Below are 22,194 nucleotides of genomic sequence, written 5' to 3'. Positions count from 1 at the left end.
TGCTCTCCCTTAAAGTTGGGTGGCACAGCAGGTGGCCCGCCTGTTGCAATAGCTGTAACTGCTATGTTCACTTCATACTGAGCTGCAAGGTGAGACGTCACCAATTCACACATCTGCCAACACTGAGATGCTCAGGCCTGTATCCGAAGTCACGTGGCTAATACGGCACTTGGAGGCTGTAGGAATTATTCAGGTCCAACTGACACTACAGTCTGCTCGTATCTGACCCATCTATCCTCACCTGCTGGTGATGGATGTGTGGAGGGGACACCACTCGGGTATTCTTCTGCAGTCCTTAGTGGAGCCCCCTCAGTGACAACTCTGGATATGGAAGAGGCCTCCCATCCACGTTGCCTGGCCTGAGTCTGCTGCTGAACAGGGCCCAGGACATCTGGAGCGAGAAGGTCCCCCAACACACCCGGCTGGTGCCACAGACGTTAACATTTCATGTTGTTAAAAAAAAAAATAGAAGAGCAAAATGTGTTCTCTCTCTTTTTTTTTCTTTTTTTAGAAATAACTGAAGAGCTTTGCCATCCTTAGCTAGAAAAGAGTCCAAGAGTTCAGCAAAGGAAGAGAGACTGGGCTGAGCAAGAGTCAGCTCCACCTGTGGTGACCGTGTGGCCCTAGGTCCCATCTTTGAACTTCTGCATCTCTGTCTCGGTCCAGAGAACAAATACGTAAACACACCATGGGATACTTTCTATGATGTCTAGAACTTCAAGGCCTTAGTAGATACCTTTGATGATGACCAAGAATTCACAGGTGTGTGTGGTACTCACCTGATGGCGGGGCCTGCACTACCGAGGGCTGAGAGTGAACCCCAGCATCTGGAAGCAGAACGTCACTTAAGATGATTATTATATCATGTTTTTCCTGGGAAAATCCATATTCTAATAATAGAGTGTTTCACGCAGTCTTTGTCCCAGGAAAATGAGACGCCAGCTTTTCTCTGTAATTACTGGCCTCTTGTAAGCTGTTGCCCCAACCTTGTTCTGAGAGCTGGCCCTCCAAAGCCACCTTGGGGCAACAGGAACACTTGAAGGACACAGAAGTTAATGCTCTATGCCATGATCAGTAGCACCCTGATGTTTAGTGATCCAAAAAAGATCCAAACCCGAAAGTGATCAGCACTCCTTAAAGAGTGGAACTCACAGACACCCCAACACCAGTACTTTATCGAGGGGCGCTGTGATCAGTTCTCAGTTACTACTTATCAAAAACAGAAAAGGCTGGAGAAATGGAACTAGGTGGGAGGAGCTTAACAAAAGAAACAATGGACTTCAAGACATGTAAAGATTTCTATGCGATCAGGCAGTTCTGCCCCAAGCTAGGCACACAGCAGAACATGCCCACACAAAATCAGACTCCTCAACACGGAACGAGGGAAAAGGAAGCCGAACGCCCATGAGGTGATGAATACAAGCCTGGTGACACGCACCCATGTGGCTGCTCTTTTTCTTGTTGCTACGACAAAAGCATCTCAAGAGCTGATTTTGGTGTGCAGTTTGAGAGGATATGGTCCTTCATGGCAGGGAAGTCATGGAGTTTGGAGATTGAGGCAGCTGACTGTACCACATCCATAGTTAAGAAGCAGGAGATGAATACTGGACTCAGCTCACTCTCTCTTTTTGATCCAGTCCCCACACCTTGGGATGGTGTCCATATCCAGACAGGTGGCCTTCACTTAGTGGAACCTCCCTGGAAGCCAAACTGTGTCTCCAGATGCAATCCCACTGATGACAATTCACCACCCCTCACAGAATGGAGAATGTTCTGGGCTTAAAAGAAAGGCAGTGCTAATACAAATGCCAGAAACAAAGGAACCGAGTGAAGAAAGCAGCGCAGCAGCCACACACACAGGGTGGGACACCTTCCCTGGGAGAGCAGAGGGAGACAATTGAGAGGGAAAGGTGGGTAGAGTCAGGAGTTGGAGCTGGGGGACTGGGAAGTGACTGCTGCCAGGTGTGTGGTTTCTCTACCGGCTGGTGTAGACAGTGGTGAAAATTACCCACCCTTCGACTGCTGTATACCTCAAAAGGATAGGTATGGCAGAACGTGGATTCTTTCTCAACTTAAAAGGAGAAAATCAGCCAGAACAGTATCCTCTGCGTGGGAGGTTAAGCGACATCTTCAAGTGATCAGTGGACCTTGTGCAATCCCTTTCTTTAAAAGAGAGCATCATGGGAGAAGAGTGGGATATGGAGAGGTTCTCCAGGCAGGGGAGGAAACACTTGAATGTGTTGTTACCTCCAGTAAAACGCAGCCAGAAGTGCATTTGACACGAACGTCTTTTTGTCACAAAAAGTGAAGTGGCCACATGAGTAGGGTGACATGGTGATAATTACATAGGCAAGCAGAGAAGAGGGTCCATTCAATGGCATGGAAACTGTTATGGTTGAAGCAGAGAAGAGGGTCCATTCAATGGCATGGAAACTGTTATGGTTGAAGCCGGGAAGAGGGTCCATTCAATAGGCATGGAAACTGTTATGGTTGAAGCAGAGAAGAGGGTCCATTCAATGGGCATGGAAACTGTTATGGTTGAAGCAGAGAAGAGGGTCCATTCAATGGGCATGGAAACTGTTATGGTTGAAGCAGAGAAGAGGGTCCATTCAATGGGCATGGAAACTGTTATGGTTGAAGCAGAGAAGAGGGTCCATTCAATGGGCATGGAAACTGTTATGGTTGAAGCCGGGAATGTGCCCCAAATGGGTTTGTGATTTGAGGGCTTGGTCCCAGCTGGTGGCACTGTTTGGAGCAGTGAAGAAGCCTAGCTAGAAGTAGAACCTTGTACCTGGTTCCTGGGTCCTGTCACTTATGCCACAGACCAAGGTGCTCTGTCTGCCATGCCTTCTTTCTCCGTGATGGGCTAAACCCAGGGAAATCATAGGTCAAAACAAATTTGTCTTCCCTTTGAACCCAAAACCTATTCCTCACTTAAGTGGTTTCTGTGAGGTTCTGAAGTCCCAGTGGCACACAAGTGATGAATTCAGCAATACCCCCAAGGTACCCTCATGCCCTCACTGAACACACAGGAGAGAAAGCCGGGTAAATACCGTGTTTTACTGGGCCCCATTAACCCTGGATAACAGCCAGGTAAGTTACAGAATGTGCTCAGCAGATGTGGAGAATCATTTAGAAGCCCAAACAGAAGCAGCCTGGGATGGGAAACAAAGACAACAGAGACGGAGCCCAGGAGAAGTCCCAGGGCAAGATGGAGACTCAGGAAGACTTAAGCTAATTGTCTCTGGCCAGCTTGATTGTTTTGGTTCCTATGGCCAGCCAACAGGACAACAAAAACACTAATGCCTGAGCCTATTAGAGCTCTAACGCCTGAGTTCTAATGCCTGAGTCTATTACAGCTGCCCTCTTGGCCAAAGAGAATGGCAGATCCCCACGGTCCTGAGTTATCTGGGGAGGCTCTAAATGCAGTGGAAGAATTCAGACCAGAGGGTGGCAGGGGGAGAACAGGCACAGCAGAGAAAACAATGGGACATGGAGCAGAGTGACAGCCATGCAGAAGCCTGCAGAAGCAGAAGGAACAAGGAATGGATTCAGCAAATCAGTCCTGTTAACGGCTTAAGAACTGATTTAAGACCTTTGACTTCCACATGTAGAGGAGTAAGTCTGATCTTTTTTTTTTTTTAAAAGCCATTGTGTTAGGAAAAAGTTGTTAAAGCAACAATAGCTAACTAATAGAGTCCTTCATCCTGTTTTCAAAACAAAGGATGGGATGAGATGCCAGCTTTGGGGAGGTCATTAGGTCCTGAGGATGCAGCCCTTGGGAATGAGATTACCCCAAAGAGTTCTTATCTCTGTTCTATCATGCAAGGACACCAGGCTATCCCCAAACAAGATCATCATCTCTATCATAAACTCCTAACTTCCTTTTCTACCACCGTCAAATGAGGACACCAGGTTAGCCCAAACGAAGCTGTCCCTGTTGTATAACTTCTTTCTCTACTTGGGTGGGTATGTTGAAAATCAGGATCCTGAGGTGGTTGGCTCACTTGGGAAGACCCCCTCCCCCAAACCACCTTTTACTGGTTACAAGTAATCATATTTTTTCATAGGGAAGTTTGGTTCTAAATCTTACAGAACCATGCAGAAAATAAAAATTAGTCATAACCCTAGCCTTCAGGAACAGCCTGCCACTGTTACTATTCTGTTTTCTAAATTTGTTGAGTTCCCTGAAACTAAAATCACTTCTGACTGAAACCCCGAGCGTTCCTTTTGAAGCCATTATTAGAAACTAGCGATGATGACAAAGCAAATAATTAAAATCAGGCGCTGTGCTGTCCCGGAGACACAAACAGCAGCCCGCGGGCCTCTATATCATAGCAACCATCACTGAAACGAACTCGGCTCTTGACTGCAAGGAGAGGAGAACGAGAAGCAAGCGAGCTCTTCAGGCTCCACTGTGGGTCGCCATCATCAACCTCAAGGGGGGGGGGAGAGCAAGCATGAGAGCCTGCCACTCATCCCCAGCATCCGTGCAAAAAGCTGGGTGTGCCGGCATGCACCTGCAACCCCAGAGCTGAGCAGGCGGACATGAGTGGATCCCTGGCACTCACAGGCCAGACACTCAAGCCTCATCACTCCCCAGGACCTGGTGAGAGACGCTGACTCAAAGAGCAAGTAGAGACTGAATGAGGAAATCATGGGATTTCAACCTTCACAGCACACTCGCGCGCGCGCACACACACACACACACACACACACACACACACACACACACACACCCTTAGTGTACCTGGTTGCCAACACCAAAAGAGAATGAATCACTCAGCTGTACGTTAGCCTCTGCTCTCCTAGAATGGAGGTAAGAAGCAAACACACCCACCCTTCCTGGTATTGGAGCACGGAGTAGCCACAGATTAGGTCAGAGCTCCAGTATACACCGTGACTGAATGTGGTGGTGACCTTTGAGAAAGATGCCCCATCAAACGAGGGGAAACAACAGATTGAAGTAACCGAGTATGTGATGTTACATGTCACATCAGAGGGAGATAGCACACAGACCCGCTGCCCTTACACTCTGCCTTGCCTCGAGCCCAAGGACTTGGAACTGAACTCTTGAGCAAGGCAAACCTTTCTTCCTTAGCTTGCTTTCTCTCGTGCATTTTGTCGCAGTGATGGAGAATAACGAGCAGGGGCCCATAACTTCACTGGAGTTAGGGGGATCGTAAAACCCAGGGGCTCAGGAACTCATTTGTCCTCGCATGTAGAGGTGGCACACTAACTCAAGTGTCCTCAAGTGTGTCCTCACACTCCGGAGCACTCCAGAGCCAGGCCATCCATCAACAAGCCTTCTTTCTTTTTTCCACACTATGACACAATTTTTTAAATAAAATGTCATCCTCAGGATGTACAAAACTGAACCAGCAAAGACGAAAACTTCAGAAAAAAATCAATTATCCATTAAGTCATTGTGGAAAGTCTATCTGAAAACTCGGGGTCATGGGGAATGTCAACGCTGCACCTAAATTTTTAATAAACCATAAAGGATGGTGTTAAAAAAGAGACCTTTTCAAAGGCAGCTAGCCCTGGACAGGCTCTCAAGATGACTCTTGTCAGAGAGTGGCGTGCTACTGACAGGAAGCGTGGGTGAGTTATTCTCTTCAGACTAAAGCAGAAATCTGAGGCAGGAGAAATGAACCCTGCTAGGAACTTCAGTTAGGGGATTTTATTTTTCAGATGGGATCTCATGAAACTCAGGCTGGCCTCGAACTTGCTATGTAGCTAAGCACCCTTCTGTCTCTACCTTCCAGCATGCTGGGACTATGCCATGGCCGACAGGATGACCCAGGCAACCCTGCTTCTGTAATGACTGGTATTTCACAGACTGGGAGACTCAGGAGCCCTCAGACTTCCAATAGGTCATTTAAGATACTGTGGGGAGCATGATGGGAGCCTCCAACACAGTGCAAATCCACTTAGATCTTCTCTGGGCATTGTGTGGAAGGGTCCCATGTATGACTCCATGGGAAGACACTCTGAACGGAGAGCTTAACCAGGATGTGTGTATCTGCCTCAGAGAGGGCCTAAAACACTGAGAAAGAAGCGGAAGAGAGATGGGCAATCAGGACAGCTCTAACAAAAGCAGCCTGTGTGTGATTGGCCAATGGAAACTGCTATAACTGCAATGGAAATTACTAGAGAAACATGTTTTTCTCCTCCCAGAGAAAGAGCCCAACTTATTCTGGGGCATGGTGTTTGAGGCAGATTCCATATACACTAGATATAATAACACAGACAAGGCTACACACGCTGTCTTCTTCATGCAGATAGTAGAGTATCGAGTTCTCCAGAGGGAGAACTTCATCCCTGCCGTGTTCTCTGCTTCTACAAAACAAATGCCAGGAGATGGCAGAATCACATCTCTATGAGCCTCACGAGAGAAATGTCACCTTAGAGAGCCATCATCCAATGACCTCCATCTGTCAGATGCTCAGTGGGCCTGAACACAGCCTATGGTTGGACGCATGTTTGGTAGAAGTCTCAAAAGAAACCAGCTGGCATATTAGTCCCATTTCATCCGTGAGGAAACAGAACAGTGTTTGGAGATAAACTCATCAGTGGGAGGCAGAGCTGGGGCTCCACAATGTGTCCCCAGCAGCTCGGGATCCTTCAATCATTGAATTTTTTGTAGTAGCTTTATTTTGTTTTATTTTATGATTACCCATGTCTTCTCATTGCTCTAAAAGAAGATATTATCTTTGAAATAAAGCACCAGTAAGACCCCCTCATAAAATGAAACCCCAAGGCGTCGAATAAGTTATGCTGTAACAGGAAAAGATCCATAAAGGACTGAGAGAGTCCCTACCGAGAAAGCCTGTGGGTAAACTAGGAGTGTTAATCAAGGCAGAATTCCATACGAGGGTTTATATGTGTGTGTGTGCGCGCTCCATGGGGTGCATGTTTGTGGGGGTGCTTGTTTTGAGTACGGTCCACGCATGTGTGTTTATGTAAAAGTTACATAAACCTTTGGTGTCGCTTCTCAGTTCTATCCATTTAATTTTTGGTGGTAGAGTCTTCTGTTGGTCTGGAACTCTCCAAATAAATAATTTGGCCTGCCTGGGCATCCTCCTGTCCCCACCACCCAAGCACTGAGATGACAGACACATGCCACCATAGCCAACTTCTGGACTTGGGTTCTGTGAGGAAACTCATGTTTGCACAGCAAACATGTCACGGACTGAGCTACCTATCTCCCAGTCCACTGAGTTCACTGCATCCTTACGAGCATCCGTCAGAACTGGAGACATTCTGCACTTACAGGAGGCTCCTCCATCCCATAAATCACATGAGTTACAGAATTATGTTCAATATGATTTGGTACCTGGTACCAAATTTGTAAAGAAAGGGACTCTTGGGTCAAAATAGCAGAGGTTATTTAAAGCAACTGGAATGGGAGGTGGAACATAAAAAGATCATTCTAGAAATGAATCACCCATAGCATAGAGTGGCTTCCACTCCTCTCCAGATAGGGCTCATGTCACTACCGGCAGTTCCAGCTGCACAGCTGTGTGGACAATGGCGCAACCCTAAAGCAGGTGGCAGACAGCCCCAGGACCAGTCCTTACCTGGAATGTTGTGTATAGTAATGGCCAGGATAAGCAGAGCCATCCTCCTCCAGCTGCTCACTCCAGGCTGCCCGGAGTTCCCTTGCACAGCCCCTGAGGGGGCAGTGCCCTCTGGGAGGCCAGTGACTGCCACCTTCTTCCTCTGGTATACCTCGCCATTCTCACTCTTGTCTGTGCAAAAAGAACAGAGAGAGAGAGAGGCTGTAAAAACGTGCACTCTGCAGCCTGGGCAGGCAGCAGCAAGAGGACGCCTCCAAGCCAGGGACGATTCTACATCTAGACTGCCACAGTCCGAGCATCCCCTCTTGCTGGCTCAAGCACCCCCTGGGACAGTCATTCAGCAAGGACTCAGGAACTAGACACTGTTCCCAGAGTCTAGGCTCTGAGAAGGATGCAGGTGCCACATAAGGAGAGGGAGGCTGAGGGTTGATAAGGAGCATAGATTGTGAAATCAGGCCATCATTTTTTACTTCATGACACTGCTACAAACCAGTTGAGTGATGCCTGCTAACCAGGGGTTCTCACTACTCTATATTGTAGCTTCCTGATTGAAAACACTGCAGCAATAAAACAATTTCTGTAGGTGAAGGGGTTGTAGGGAGTGAGAGAAGTCCTGGGTGAATGGGTGTTGTTGACATAGGTGCTGGTCATGCCAAGTATCAACACTTCAGCCCCATGGGAGTCCAGCCGTATATAATAACACTGCCTCCTTGTCCAGCCGTATATAATAACACTGCCTCCTTGTCCAGCCGTATATAATAGCCCTGCCTCCTTGTCCAGCCGTATATAATAACACTGCCTCCTTGTCCAGCCGTATATAATAACACTGCCTCCTTGTCCAGCCGTATATAATAATGCTGCCTCCTTGTCCAGCTGTATATAATAACACTGCCTCCTTGTCCAGCCGTATATAATAACGCTGCCTCCTTGTCCAGCTGTATATAATAACACTGCCTCCTTGTCCAGCCGTATATAATAACGCTGCCTCCTTGTTCAGCTGTATATAATAACACTGCCTCCTTGTCCAGCTGTATATGATGACTTCCACTCTGTTCAACTCTCTACAATAAATGGGCTAAGTTTCTGCATCAGAGAGCCCACCCTACCCCATCCCAGCTTTTCTACGTCATTGTCTGTATGTCTGTCATTTCTTCATTCTGCCACCACTCCAGTGAGAGCAATCCCTGGAACCAAGCAAGGACATGGCAGAGGGTTTGTGACGATGCAACAAGAGAATGCACGGGAGTGCTTGAAATAGTCTAAGTCCGGAATATAGGGATTGGTGTTGTTGGCAATATGTTCCCTTTCTCCCAGAACCCTCCAGAATTATGTATGTGGCCCTACTCCTGGTCACCCTGAGACTCAAGGGGAACAACTCAGATGTCAGGAGCAGCCAATCAGAGTCCCTCTCCTAGGATGCAGGGTGACTTGCAGGTGTGGGCGATTGACTTAAGAGCAGCTGTAGCAGATGGACAGATGGAAGCAAGGAGTTCAGCAAGCATATAGCTAGAGACAGACAAAGAGACAGAAATACATAGTGGTCCAGGACCCGAAGAACACTCAGGGACTGAATTTCATATACTAAGCATCTGAAAAGTCCCCACTTTGATTATCAGTATGACGTCTCAGAACCCAAATTCCAGCCTTGGGAGGCTGAGGCAAGAGAATCTCAGGTGCAAGATCAGGCTAGGATACATAAAAGACTCTGTCTCAAAAAAAAAAAAATATTCCCTGGTTTACACTAGAGAGTCACTGTTTCTTAGACTGTTGCCTTACTGGTGTTTCTTGGATGCCTGGAGATCCTTGACTGTGGGAATGTGGAAGCTTCACACTCTGGGATGATGGATAGATATGACACTATGTAGTCCATGCCCTTGACTGAGGGCGACAGGGACCCTCAACAGTCCTCCTTCCCATCTCCACTCAAAGAACTTCCTTCTAAAAGTGGGGAATTCCTACTATGAAGGGAAGGCAGAACTTCCTCAGATCCAGTTTAGGTACACCAGGGAGCTGGTGATATAGTTCAGCAACTAAAAGCCCTTGCCAATCAAACCCAACAACCTGAATCTGATGTTTAAAACCCACAGTGGAAGGAGAATACTGACCCCTGAGAGCTGTTCTCTGACCTCCATGCTGTGGCCTATGTGCCCTGCTCCACTGAGATCACATACTAAAAATATATAAATAACATTTAAAAGAGAAACAAAGCATACCGCATACCTCTGTGGTCTCCTGGCCCTCATGTGTAATACTTGATCTAATGCCTTCGTGTGTGTGTGTGTGTGTGTGTGTGTGTGTGTGTGTGTGTGACACATGTGTATCGGCGTAAATAAATGCAATGCAGATACTAAAGAATATTCACACTTTAATGATAAACTTACAGAACCGAAGTTCCCACGTGGCACAGGAGGTAGGAAGGAAAGGGGCCTCTCCGGGCGCCCATTTATTGGCAGGCATTCGCCCAAGGCAAACCCCGCCCCCTAAAGGGGCTGTCTTAACCCTACATACATGCACATGTTACTGACCCTCAGTCACAGCTTTACTGTCAGACATATTAGGCAGGCTTCCTGGATGAAGGCATGTTTCTGGGTGCCTGAAGCAGAAGTGGACTCATACATCTTAAGGTGATAACATCTAGATGACTTGGACTGTGGAGCCTGACCAGGGGTCCCCAGAATTCGCAGCCCCCAGTTTAGAGGCATAATGGGACACTTGAGGGCTGTCCAGGAGTCTAGCTCCTGCTTCCCTGCTTCCTCTGCCCAGATACCAAGGCTGCGATTCTCTTCCCTGCACATCCAAAGACGACACCTGGAAGGCACAAACCTGGAGCCAGGAGTTGAGTAAACTGTTACCTAGACACAGCTGCCGCTGTAACACGACAAGCCCTGAAGTCCTCTCCGGGGTGGCGGCGAGCCATCTTTATCAGAAGACACTTTCAAAAGCACAACGGAAGCCACAATCCACTCTGCAGCCAAGCATGCACAGATGGTCTGGAGGCCTGACTGTGTCCTCAAGGATTCAAGACACATCTAGGGAGGTGAATTTGGAGCTAGCCTCCTCCTTCACAGCCCATGGGCCCGGCCACACGAGGACACAGATGGTTGGCGCTCCCTGAGAGGGTGACTGGTTGAATCAAATGGACCCAGTGATGGAATCTCAGGCCCCCAGTGAATACGGCAATGCTAATTAACAGATCATCAGCCATGAGAGAGAGAGAGTGAACAAAATCCCCAGATCTCACTGGAGATGAGTTCATTAGGATAACACAACAGGCAGAGTCTTACCTACTGAGTGCACACAGCTTCAGAAGAAAAGTCTTTGTTTCTAAGCCCTGTTACAAAACACAGTAACAGGAATGCAGAGTGGCTATGTACTGTGTGCATACGGACAGCACCGGCAGGCAAACCACAAGTATGGAAGAAGAGGCCTGGGGAGACAGCAGCTCAATCAACACTGCAATCACTTTGTACGTATGAGGACCTGAGTCCAGATCCCCAGAAGCCTTGTAAAAATCTAGCAAGAGGCTGGCAGTATGAATGAATGCCAAGTTTGATTCCTAGGACCGACATGGTAGAAGGAGAGAACCAAGTTCTGTAAGTCATTCTCGGATCTCCAAATACACACCATAGCATGTATGTGTGCTTGTGTGTATGCATGTGCACACACATCACACACATTAAATTATATAAATAAATGTTATCAAAGAAACGCAAGCCCAGCAGATACCTGTAATCCCAGTGAGAGCATGATGGGACATAGAGAAAAACAGGCTCCAAGACTCTTACTGGAGTTCCAGAACAAAGAGAAAACCTGTCTCAAAATGTGGGAGGCGCCTAAAGAAAGACCAAACCCCACAGTTGTCCTCTGACCACTACACATGCATTATACACATATAAGCATGCACATACACGTGTGTATGAGGGTTTTACCTGCATGTATATATGTGTACCATGTGCAGACACTGCCTGCAAAAGATAGAAGAGGGCACTGTTTCCCTGGAAGCCAGAATTACAGATGGTTCTGCGTCATCATGTGGGCAATTAGAACTGAACCCAGGTCTCCTGCAAAAGCAGTAAGAGCACTTTAATTGCTGATCCATCTCCCCTGCCCTCAGAACCGAAATCTTAGAGAGCCCTGTTACAATGTGTGGAGGCTGAAAAATGCAGGTCCATTTCCACCTGTCAGTCAGAGCATCTGGAGACTGACAGGCATAATTGTGCCTCCTAATTTAGGTGGTGGTTGCCTGGCTCTTTTGAAGTTAATATTGCTTGATGCCATCCTGATGGGTGGTCAGGTTATGCAAATGTACTTCTGCTCCTTTCTTTTGTAATGATGATGTCACCTAGGGAAGGGTGCTTCTCAGTGTCTGTGACCTAGAACACCTTAGCTACCTAGACGACAGAATGCTAATGATCTGACTTCTCAGAGTTGATTGTGTGAGTTACCCTTTCTATCATGCTAATAAAGTCTTTTGTTACCTTCTCCCCCATTTATGTTGGGTATAAAAGCTGTGGAAAAATAAACACGGGCAAATTTTCAGGATTTCAGTAATCACTTGGAATGCCCTTCCGATACTTTCTGTTTTCTGTCTTATCATTTTTATGTGCCTTCATATTCTTTACTTATATCTCTTCAATTCCCACGTCTCTACCCTGGCAAGAGGTATTTTTGTTGAGGCAGGTACTTGACAACAATGCATATTTATGACAGTTTCTAATTAAGTGGATTCTCTGAGAACAATAAGGAAGGGGAAATATTAGTGGATCTTTTTCTTCCATGCTCTGTGTGTGTGTTTATACATATAAAAAAATTAAAGGTGGGTGGGTAACGTGTATCTGTAACCACAGTGCTGAGGGGGATCTCCATGGCTCACCAACAAGTCAGGCTGGCTGAATCAGTAAGCTCCAGATGTGGTGAGAGACCCTGTCTCAAAATCTAGGGTGGAGAGCAATTGAAGGACACCCACGTCAACACGTGGCCTCCGCATACACATATGCACCTACAAATGTGGACACTATATACATCATATATAATTATACTAAAGAGCATGCGTCAGAAAAGATATCTTCATACCCCAGCACAGTTTCTTTCATCTGTATTTGCCCAGCCCCTTGTCCAGCTCCTGAATGTGGATTCTGTATTCTTGTGTATCTGGAGTCAGGGCTGTGTCACTGCAAGGAGAAAGGATGAAAGGACCACATGTCTGCCACAGGAAATTGTTTGTTCCTCTATTGTTGAGATAAAACACTGTGACCAAGGCAACTTGTTAAAAAAGCATTTAATTGGGCTTACAGTTCCAGAAGGTAAGGGTTCATGATGGTAGAGTGAAGGTATGGTGACAGGAACAGCAGAGAGCTCACATCTTAAACCTCAAGCAAGAAGCAGAGAACACACTTGGAATGGCACAAACCTGAAGATGAACAAAGCCTGGCCCCAGTGACACACCTCCTCCAACGAGGTCACACCTCCTAATCCTTCCCAAATAGCTCTACCAGCTGACAACAAAGCATCACACGAGATGAACCTGTGGGGCCCTTCTCACTCCAACCACCACTCTCAGTTACTAGCGTCAGTCGGCTGGTGCTACCGCTGTTCCTAGTTTCCTTGCTAGAAAATGTATGCATTTGATCATATCTACGTAGTGAGACTGTCCCAACAACTGAATCATGGGACCATGTGGTCTAGTGCTTGGTTCACAGAATGCACAGCAGACTCCATGGCCCGGTTTTATATTCTGCTATTGTGCTTGAGAGTATGAGAACATTTTCTCTGTGATTCTTTGTTAAATGGTCCTAGGGCCTTTTGCTTAGTTGTGAGCCAATTATTTGCCAAATTATTTCCTTTAAATTCAAGCTACTACTTCTGCTTTTTAGAGTGCTAAAAGTTGTAGCAGTCATCTCTTGCCACAGGGGGTCACATTTTTCTGTTCCTTCCCTTCCCTTCCAGAATGGGCACCCATCCTGGGAAAAGACCCTTTCTGTGTGACATGATGCATCACACATTCAACTTCATAGACCACGTGCATCAATGGAACCTGTTACAGGGCTGGGTCAGTCCTAGGAAAGAGAGCAGTGCATGGAGAAGGGGTCTTATTCAAGCTAGGGAGAACCTTCACACAGACCTGAAAGTCTCTTGCATGCTTGGTTCTAACTAACTGCTGGCCAGCAACTGGTTTCCTAAATCTGAACCACAGAAAAGATTATCCTCTGAGCATTTTACACATTCAAAGACAAGTGTATACTCATATACATTTAAAAATGAATAGGAAAGGGGCTGAGAGCTGGTGTGGCAATGGCAGCACTTGCTGCTCTTCCAGAAGACCATGGTTTGGTTCCCAGCACCCAGGTCAGATAGCTCACAATTGATATGGGACAGAAAGAAAAAATATCGTTACTTTTCTCATACCTATTTTGTCTATCTCATATCTTTCGTTGAATATGTCTATATGAATAATGCTTGAGTTTTCCACAATGAACAATAAATTTTCCTGCAGTAATCTTTGAAGTTTCCAGGAAGAAGATGGGGCCCCACAACAATGACTCCAGCTGGTTGATATGATGTCATGATGCTAATAGCCCTACTTTAAGACCAGTTTTGGGTACCAGCTGCTCAAGGTGGTTCCAACTTGGTTAGCTGAAATTGTGCACCTTCTTACAATGTTCTGGCCAAAATTTCAAATAGGAACCTCAGGAAAACCCTATCAACCATTCAGAGACTAATTACAATTATCTTAAGTTTATTAAGTTTCAGTAATCTTAAAATTTTTACAGGTCCCCATAAGATTATCAGAGCCCCCAATCAGCAGGAAGTAGCCTGTAAAACTACACCCACATTCCCCAAAAATGGATTACGGATATTTTTCTTTGCTTAGAGTATTGGTTACAAGTTGTTATAAATAATGGTCAGGAAGAAGGCTAAACAAAGAAGATTAGATTCAGGATTTCAGTTTTTTAAAAAAAAGGGGGGGTGCTGTGGGACAATGGTCTTGTACCCTATAAAGATTTGTCACTTGTATTGGTTTAATAAAATGTTGATTGGCCAGTAGCCAGGCAGGAAGTAGAGGTGGGGTGACCAGAATAGGAGAATTCTGGGAAGAGGAAAGAGACAGTCTGCAGTTGTCACACAGACACAGAGGAAGCAAGATGAGAATGCCTCGCTGATGAAAAGTACCAAGCCACGTGGCTAAAACAGACAAGAATTATGGGTTACTGTAAGATATAAGAGTTAATAAAATGCCTAAGCTAATATGCCAACCAGTTTATAATAAATGTAGGCCTCTGTGTGTTTCTTTGTGACTGAATGGCTGTGGGACCAGGCAAAACAGAAACCTCTGTCAACACACAATTACATGTAACTTAAACTCCAGAGGACACACACACCCTCTGGCCACTATGGACAACTGCATTCATGGGTGCATACACATACATCTAGACATACACACATAAACAAAAGAATAAAAATAGTCAAAGAAGAAAGTATTCCCTTCATTCACCCCTTCTGCTCTCTTGCTCACTGCTTCTTCAAACTGATTTTGCCCTTAAATTTGTAGAAAAGGTGAAGGCTTCAATAAGACAGGGTCAAAAACAGAAGTAACTTCTTGCCTTTAATATTCTGAGCAACTGAGTCCAGAAGGTTTAAGAGAGAAAAAGGATTTCCACAGGGGTGATTTTTGACTTGGTAGTAATTTTGCTGAAATACCTTTGGGACACATTCGGTATGTGAGTTGTGGCCCAACTGTCAGGAACTGACAGGTGGGTCAGCTGCACAGCGACAATAAACTTGGCCTATCGTTTGTCAAGAGAACAGTAAAAAGAGGGAAGGGCACTCCGGGCATCTCCGCCCAGCAATTCCTCTTACTTCATGGAGTCTCTGCACCAATGGTGTCCTTGAATCTCACAGAGCCCTTTGAACTGACAACAGAGAGATACAAATGTAAGGTTCTGGCGTAAAAACCAATGTCAGAGCATTGAATCAATGTCATCGAAGCCTCATCAATTAAATGCAAGTTACAGGTGGAAGAGACCACGACAGGACTGGGCTCTATCCGCCTTGACACAGGGTCATAGGCCTCACTCAAAACATCCTCATCTATGGTCTTCTTTCTGATCATGAAATTATAAATACACGCAGAAGGAACCGTGGGAAACTGACCAAGTACACAGAATACGATGCAAGCCACCATGATCTCAGGGACTAAAAAGTAACAACGGAGATTGGTGCACTTCCTTCTGCATCCCTGATGTGCTTGCACTGGGCTGAAATATCATATTACATAATGGTAGACTGCTCTTTGTTCCCACGAAACATAACAGAAGCACTTCCTTTTACGGTTAAATACCCTTTCAGGCATTGCCAAGCAATACAAATTAGTCCAGACTTTCTCATACCTCTGGGCACCAAGGCTGCTTCTGAATTGTTTCCTTATTAAATATCACTGCAAACACTAACCTATTCAACTGGTCAGAAATTTGGGAGGATCAGGAAGATGGCACCATTGACACCACTATTGAGCAGCATTTTGTCAATCTCATTGGTCAAATCTCCGTCCACACTGGGTATTTCTCAAAAGTGCATCCATTTATGGGATAGAGGATGATATTTCCCCTAATTTGTATCTCTTTGACCATCGTTTCCCGCATTTCATTCCTCTTCTGTGAGACGCCCTCAGCCCAAATGAGGCCTCTTTAAGTAATTACCATGTGATTGGCTAATTCCTCACAGGCAGGTAATTTTCTGTGATCCACTTATATCTGTCAATGACTGATGAGGCCTGCCTGGTAGCAGCGGGTGTCGGTATTATAGCCGACAGCTGCACCCACAACGCCGAGGGAGACATCCAGCACACTGTCTCCACTGGTTTGGAGCTCCAATGTGGAGATGCACGCTTAACATGTGTATGTTTATATGTGAGTGTGTGTGTGTGTGCATGCATGTGTATGGGTGAGCATGTGTGTTGGTGCCTGTGGACAGCAGAAGTTGGTGTTGGTTGTCTTAATCAATTTCCAACCTTTTTATTTATTTTGGGGCCTCTCTGTCTGAGCTTCACCATTCTGGTTAGATGGCTGGCCACTGCATCCCTGAGATTTTCCTGTTTCTGTTCCCTCAGCCCTGAGTTCTGGGGTTCTAGATATACACTGCAGCATCTGACTTTTCTGAGAACGAGAACTCAGGTCCTCATGCTTGAACAGCTACGCCCCCCCCCCATTCCCACCGGCTCCTGACCCTATCTGACACAAGGAACCGTACCCAGTCAAGAACCCAGGTCCTATGAGGAGCAAGGGTGGGAAACTAATCACATTCTGCGTGGAGCAGGCAGACACTTGCCTCTGTCTGGAGCCTGTTAAGGATGTTCTTCCTGTGCCTTCCAGAGCTCCAGGCCGGAAAAGATTCCACTGGGGACCAAGGAAACTTCATGGGAAGAGAACTGGAATATTTGTCATGTTCCATTACTGACCTCTAGGCAGAGAGACATCTGGGCCCCACCCTGGAGCTTACGAAACACAACCCAAAGTTTATTTTCAACCTTCTTAGCTATTAAAGGGTCTTGCCATTATCACTCCAACAAGCACGGGCTGCACGATGATCTGAGGTCAGAAACTGCACATGTTGGGTGGCTCAGTCCATTTCCTGGGCTTCTCAGGCAGCACATGTTTTGACAGGCACCAAAAGCCGTCCCAGCTGTACCTTGAACACTTATGAATAAGCAAATGGGTCTGTGTAATTGGCAGAAATTAAATGTACAGCTGCAGAAGAGGCCGGTTCACTAATATCGAAAAATTTCTCATCCATTAAGCAAACCACCCACTAAAATGTACCTCATTCCTGGGATCCAGGTAAAATCATTTCTACTCTCAGGCAATAGAACCAAAATATCCACTAATATTAAAAGCCCATCTATCAGATCAGCTGATCTACGTTAGAGGGACAAGCAGCCATCTCACGGACCTGGATTCACTCCTAGCTTAGTTAATTATGATCTCAGAAATAAATCCTGGTTCTCTGCTGCTCTGTAGACCACCCTGAACCAGGCCGCCCAGTGCAAAAGCCCCTGCATGCAAAGCAGACCAACACAGACTCCAGAGGGACCTTCATCAGCAAGACATCTGCATCCAAAAAGTCCCTGCAGGGCTGGGGAGAGGCTCAGTCAGTCAAGTGCCTGCCACACACCCATGAGGATCTAAGTTCAAATCCCCAGCATGTAAGTAAGAAGTCAGGCATGGTGCATGCTTGTGCTGGTTGGTTGGTTGGTTGGTTTTTTATTTTGTTTGTTTTGTTCTCAACTTGACACAAACTACAATCATCTGGGAAGAGGAAACCTCAACTAACAAAATGGCTAGACTTGAAAAATTAACATTTTAGACAAGCCGTTGAACAGTTTCTAGATCCCCAACAATGGTCCAGTCCATACGTGGAATGCTGTCCTCTGGACAGGAAATGCTATTAGCACTCTGTATGTATGTATGTATGTATGTATGTATGTATGTATGCAGCACACTTTTCTGTGGCTGTGATAAAACACCACCACCAGGACCACTTCTAAAAGGAGGAGCTTATCTGGAGCTTACAGGTCGAGAGGGTGAGAGTTTCTAATGGCAGTGGCGGCACCAGGCAGACATAGCAGCTGGAGCCAGTAGCGGAGAGCTGGGAACTCACAAGCGGAAGCTGAGAGCATATACTTGAAATGGCACAGGTCTTTTGAAACTGCAATGCTTGCCCTCAATGACGTAGGTCCTCCAGCAAGGCAATACCATCTAATCCTCCCCCAGACAGCACCACCAACTGGGGACCAAGTAATTAAATGTCTGAGACTTATGGGGGACATCTCAATCAAACCACCACACATCTTAATCAAATTTGCTGTGACTACCCATAAGAGATGCTTAGGCAGGTACAAGGCCCTCTGGAAGATGAGCGATCAACATTGCTAATGCTCCCTCACAGGAGAAGAGGCGGCAGGGTCAACAGACCCTCCCTTAAGATTCCAGTCACTCCCTATGCCCCACTCCTAGATTCATTTAATTCCATCCCAGTCATCAAGCTCTGACTTGAGCACCATCATCCCCTGGGTCTGTCATTAGTTTTCTGTCTGGAGTGTGTGGACATTTCTTCCCATTGTCCCACTCTTAGAGCCCATCCAGCACTGGGCAGGCCTATGCAGGACCCTTCCCTGCATCCAGCCACCATGAACATACAAGAGATTCTTTCTCAGTGCACAAGGGAGGGGGAGAGGAGAGGAACTTTGCTGTGGGACAATGGTCTGTACCCTGTCACTTGTATTTTAAATAAACACTGATTGGCCAGTAGCCAGGCAGGGTGACCAGGCAGCAAATACAGGCAGGGCAATTGAGAATTCTGGGAAGAGGGAAGTTGCAATCTGCATTCGTCACCCAGACAGAGAGGAAGCTAGACACAGAGCAAGCAAGATGTGACTGCCTCGCTGAAAAAGGTACCAAGCCACATGGCTAACACAGACAAGAATTATGGGCTAATATAAGTTATAAGAGTTAATAAGAAGCCTGAGATACTAGGCCAATCAGTTTATAATTGATGTAGACCGCTGTATGATTTCTCTGGGACTTAATGGCTGTGGAAACCAGGCAGGACAGAAACTTCAGTCAACAGAACTTGAGATTAGAAGGCAGGAGTCCCAGCACCCACTGGGGCAGCTCACAAGTACCTGTAACACCAGCTCCCCTCTGACTTCTGTGGTTTTCCTGCACACACATGGAAATACACATTTTTTTTTCAAAAAGAGTTTTTTGTTTTGTTTTGTGTTTTTTAAGACTGGGAGGTAAAACGAGGTTCCTTGGCAGGAACCATCATTTCCTTACCTCAGCTAAAAGCCCTTTCTGAGAGCATTTTGCTCTCACAGCACATGGGAAATGTAAAAGAAAACACAGCCATGGCAGACAGATTGAGAAAAATACACTTCCCAAAATGAGTAGGCATGCCTTCACCAGCCCTGGGTCTATCTATCAAAACCACCCCTCCATTTTTCCCTCCCATATCTCTCCTGTAAGTCCGCCTTCTCATGACAATGGCAGTTCCTCCAACCAGGAGTTAACCCCATCCTGGGGCCTACAGTTAAAATGAAACTAGGGAAACTTGGGGAGGAAAGGGTTTGGTTCAGCTTATTTCCACCACCGGGAGGCAGGAGCTGATGCAGAGGCCATGGAGGGTGCTGCTTACAAGCTTACTCCCCCATGGCTTGCTCAGTCTGCTTTCTTATAGAAGCCAGGACCACCAGCCCAAGGATTACACCACCCAGCATTGGCTGTGGCTTTCCCTATCAATCACCAAATAAGAAAATACCCCACAGCCAGATCTTACAGAAGTATTTTCTCAGTTGAGGCTCCCTCCTTTCAGTTAACTCCAGCTTATGTCAAGTTGACATAAAACTATACAGCACAACAGGGATGCCTCCTTGACATCCTCAGTCTCTCCCAGCACTCTCTCCCAACACTCATTCCCACAAAACTTGCCCCAGACCTTCCTCCCCTTCTTAAAGACAAAAACAAACAAACAAACAAACAAACAAACAAACAAATGTATCCTGGGGTTTGGGTTTCTCCAGCCAAATCTACCTCCAGGCTGATGCAGGTGTCCCCGGAAGAAGGTTGGAACCGCGAAAGGTCTCAGTTGCTTCTGGCTAGGAAGGAGCCTATGCAGGTGGACCCCAGAATGCCTTCTGGCATGGCATAAACATGCCTGTTCCAGACACCACCAGCCTCTGACCCTGCTGTCAAAACGATCACTCAGTCTCCTGAGAGAACCCCATGGTATCCCCAGGCCAACACTAACCGAGCTCTCTAGTCTATGAGACTCTCTGAGAGCCTGAGGGAAAGCCTGCTCTAACTACTCACAGAACGACTGGGTCCAGTCAGTGAGAAGCAAGTGCGTTTGCTGGATGACAGGCTGTCTCTTAGTGCCCTAAAATAATATACATTATTTTCCGTTAAAGTTCATTAAAATAATGTTTCTTTTTTAAATTATGAAGTTTCACTCTATTGTTCAGTGTAGTATTAAGAAGCGGCAGGGCTGCGTCCCCAGCACCCTAGCCGCCTGCTAGCTTATGCCCCAAAATAATTACACGGAAACTGTATTCTTTTAAGCACTGCTTGGCCCATTTCTATCTAGCCTCTTCTAGGCTAATTCTCACATATTAATTTAGCCCATTTCTAATCATCTGTATGTAGCACCCCAAGGTGCGCTTACCGGGAAGATTCTAGCCTACGTCCATCCTGGGTCGGAGCTTCATCGCATGTGCCTGGGAGAGAGCTGCATGGCGTCTCTGTCTGAGGCGTCTTACCTCACTTCCTCTTCCTCCCAGCATTCTGTTCTGTTTACTCCACCCACCTATGTTCTAAGCTATGAGCCGAAGCAGTTTATTACTTAACCAATGAAATCAACAGATTGATATATAACACTCCCACATCACTTACCCTTTTTCTGTTTAAACAAAAAAAAAGAAAGGCTTTAACTTTAACATAGCAAAATTACATATAGCAAAACAGTTATCAAGCAAGAATTACAGTTACAATATTTATATCTAGTTTATCTTTTATCATAACAATGGAAAACTATAACTATAACTGTCTATCTATTATGCAACTCCATCAAAGACTCCAGAAGAATACAATATTACCTAAGTAAATAAGAAGTAAGCAACTTACAAACTCTAGAAATGACAGAGACATCTCGCTGCCTGGACAGTCACCCAAAGTTTCTCTGTACCGTTGGGGCATCCATCTTCAGCCTCCAGGCCTATAGTATCCAGAGACATTTCCATGAAGCAGGACATTTCAAAGTCAGTTCAGTCACTATCTGTTGTGTCCTGCAGAATATCTCACAGACTCATGAATCGGGAACCCTGAAAGATCATCTCACCTTTAGGCAAGTTCAGTAGTCCTCTCTTTGTGGGTTCTCTGTGTCCAGTTTATGCAATAGTCCAGGCAAGAACAGTTCCTTGCCCAAATGGCTATCAAACTCCATAAGGATCCTCTTCGATGCCCATCTTCTTCTTGACGTAGATTGGTGCTGCCAGGAGCAGAGTGTCTCATTGTCATGAAAAGTCCTAAGTTATTAAAATATTTTAAATGCCATATTCTGCAGTCTTTGAAAGATATGAAGAATGTCTATCTAACTGAAATACATCTCTATATATCTAGAAAATCTAACTAACATGACTACAAGCTTTACTATTATTGATGATTATCCATTAACAACCTATATTTTCTAATTATACATTATACTTTTAAAATGAACTACACAATCATAATACCTTAATCAAGAGCAGAAATACATATACATATAGCAAAATTGACCTTAAAATCCACACCAATGCAGATTATTCATACCTATATCATTTCCCCCTTTAAATGTAAAAGAACATTTATAAACAATATTTTGGGAACATGGGCACAGTTTTTTTCTCCAAACTGCTTCCTGCTGAATGGGGGCGCTGTTAATTAGATCATTTAGGGTGTAACCTGTGTTCCAGGTTTATCTCAGTTGGCAGTTGAGTGAAGTAATTTTTTGAGGGTGTTCACAGGAACTTTTTGGAGGTCGTGGTCTATCATACCAAATTGGGATAGATGCAATCCATAGGGTC

The 22,194-nt window shown here is 45.7% G+C and overlaps 1 protein-coding gene across 6 annotated transcripts in view; it reads right to left on the bottom strand.

The window, feature by feature from the left end:
• Slc39a11 (solute carrier family 39 member 11) overlaps positions 1-22,194 on the bottom strand; it is a 441,115-nt gene that overhangs the window by 128,242 nt on the left and 290,679 nt on the right. For all 6 annotated transcript variants that reach the window (XM_041635707.1, XM_041635709.1, XM_041635706.1 and 3 more), the window contains one exon: positions 7,584-7,754. In XM_041635707.1, coding sequence (XP_041491641.1) covers positions 7,584-7,754 — 171 coding nt within the window. The remainder of the gene's footprint in view (positions 1-7,583; positions 7,755-22,194) is intronic.

The sequence above is a fragment of the Microtus oregoni genome, unplaced genomic scaffold, assembly GCF_018167655.1.
Source record: "Microtus oregoni isolate MIOR12 unplaced genomic scaffold, Mior012 000048F_ref0000485, whole genome shotgun sequence".
NCBI lineage: Eukaryota > Metazoa > Chordata > Mammalia > Rodentia > Cricetidae > Microtus > Microtus oregoni.
Note: the sequence above shows the minus strand (reverse complement) of the source record. Positions and strands in the feature narration are given on the sequence as shown.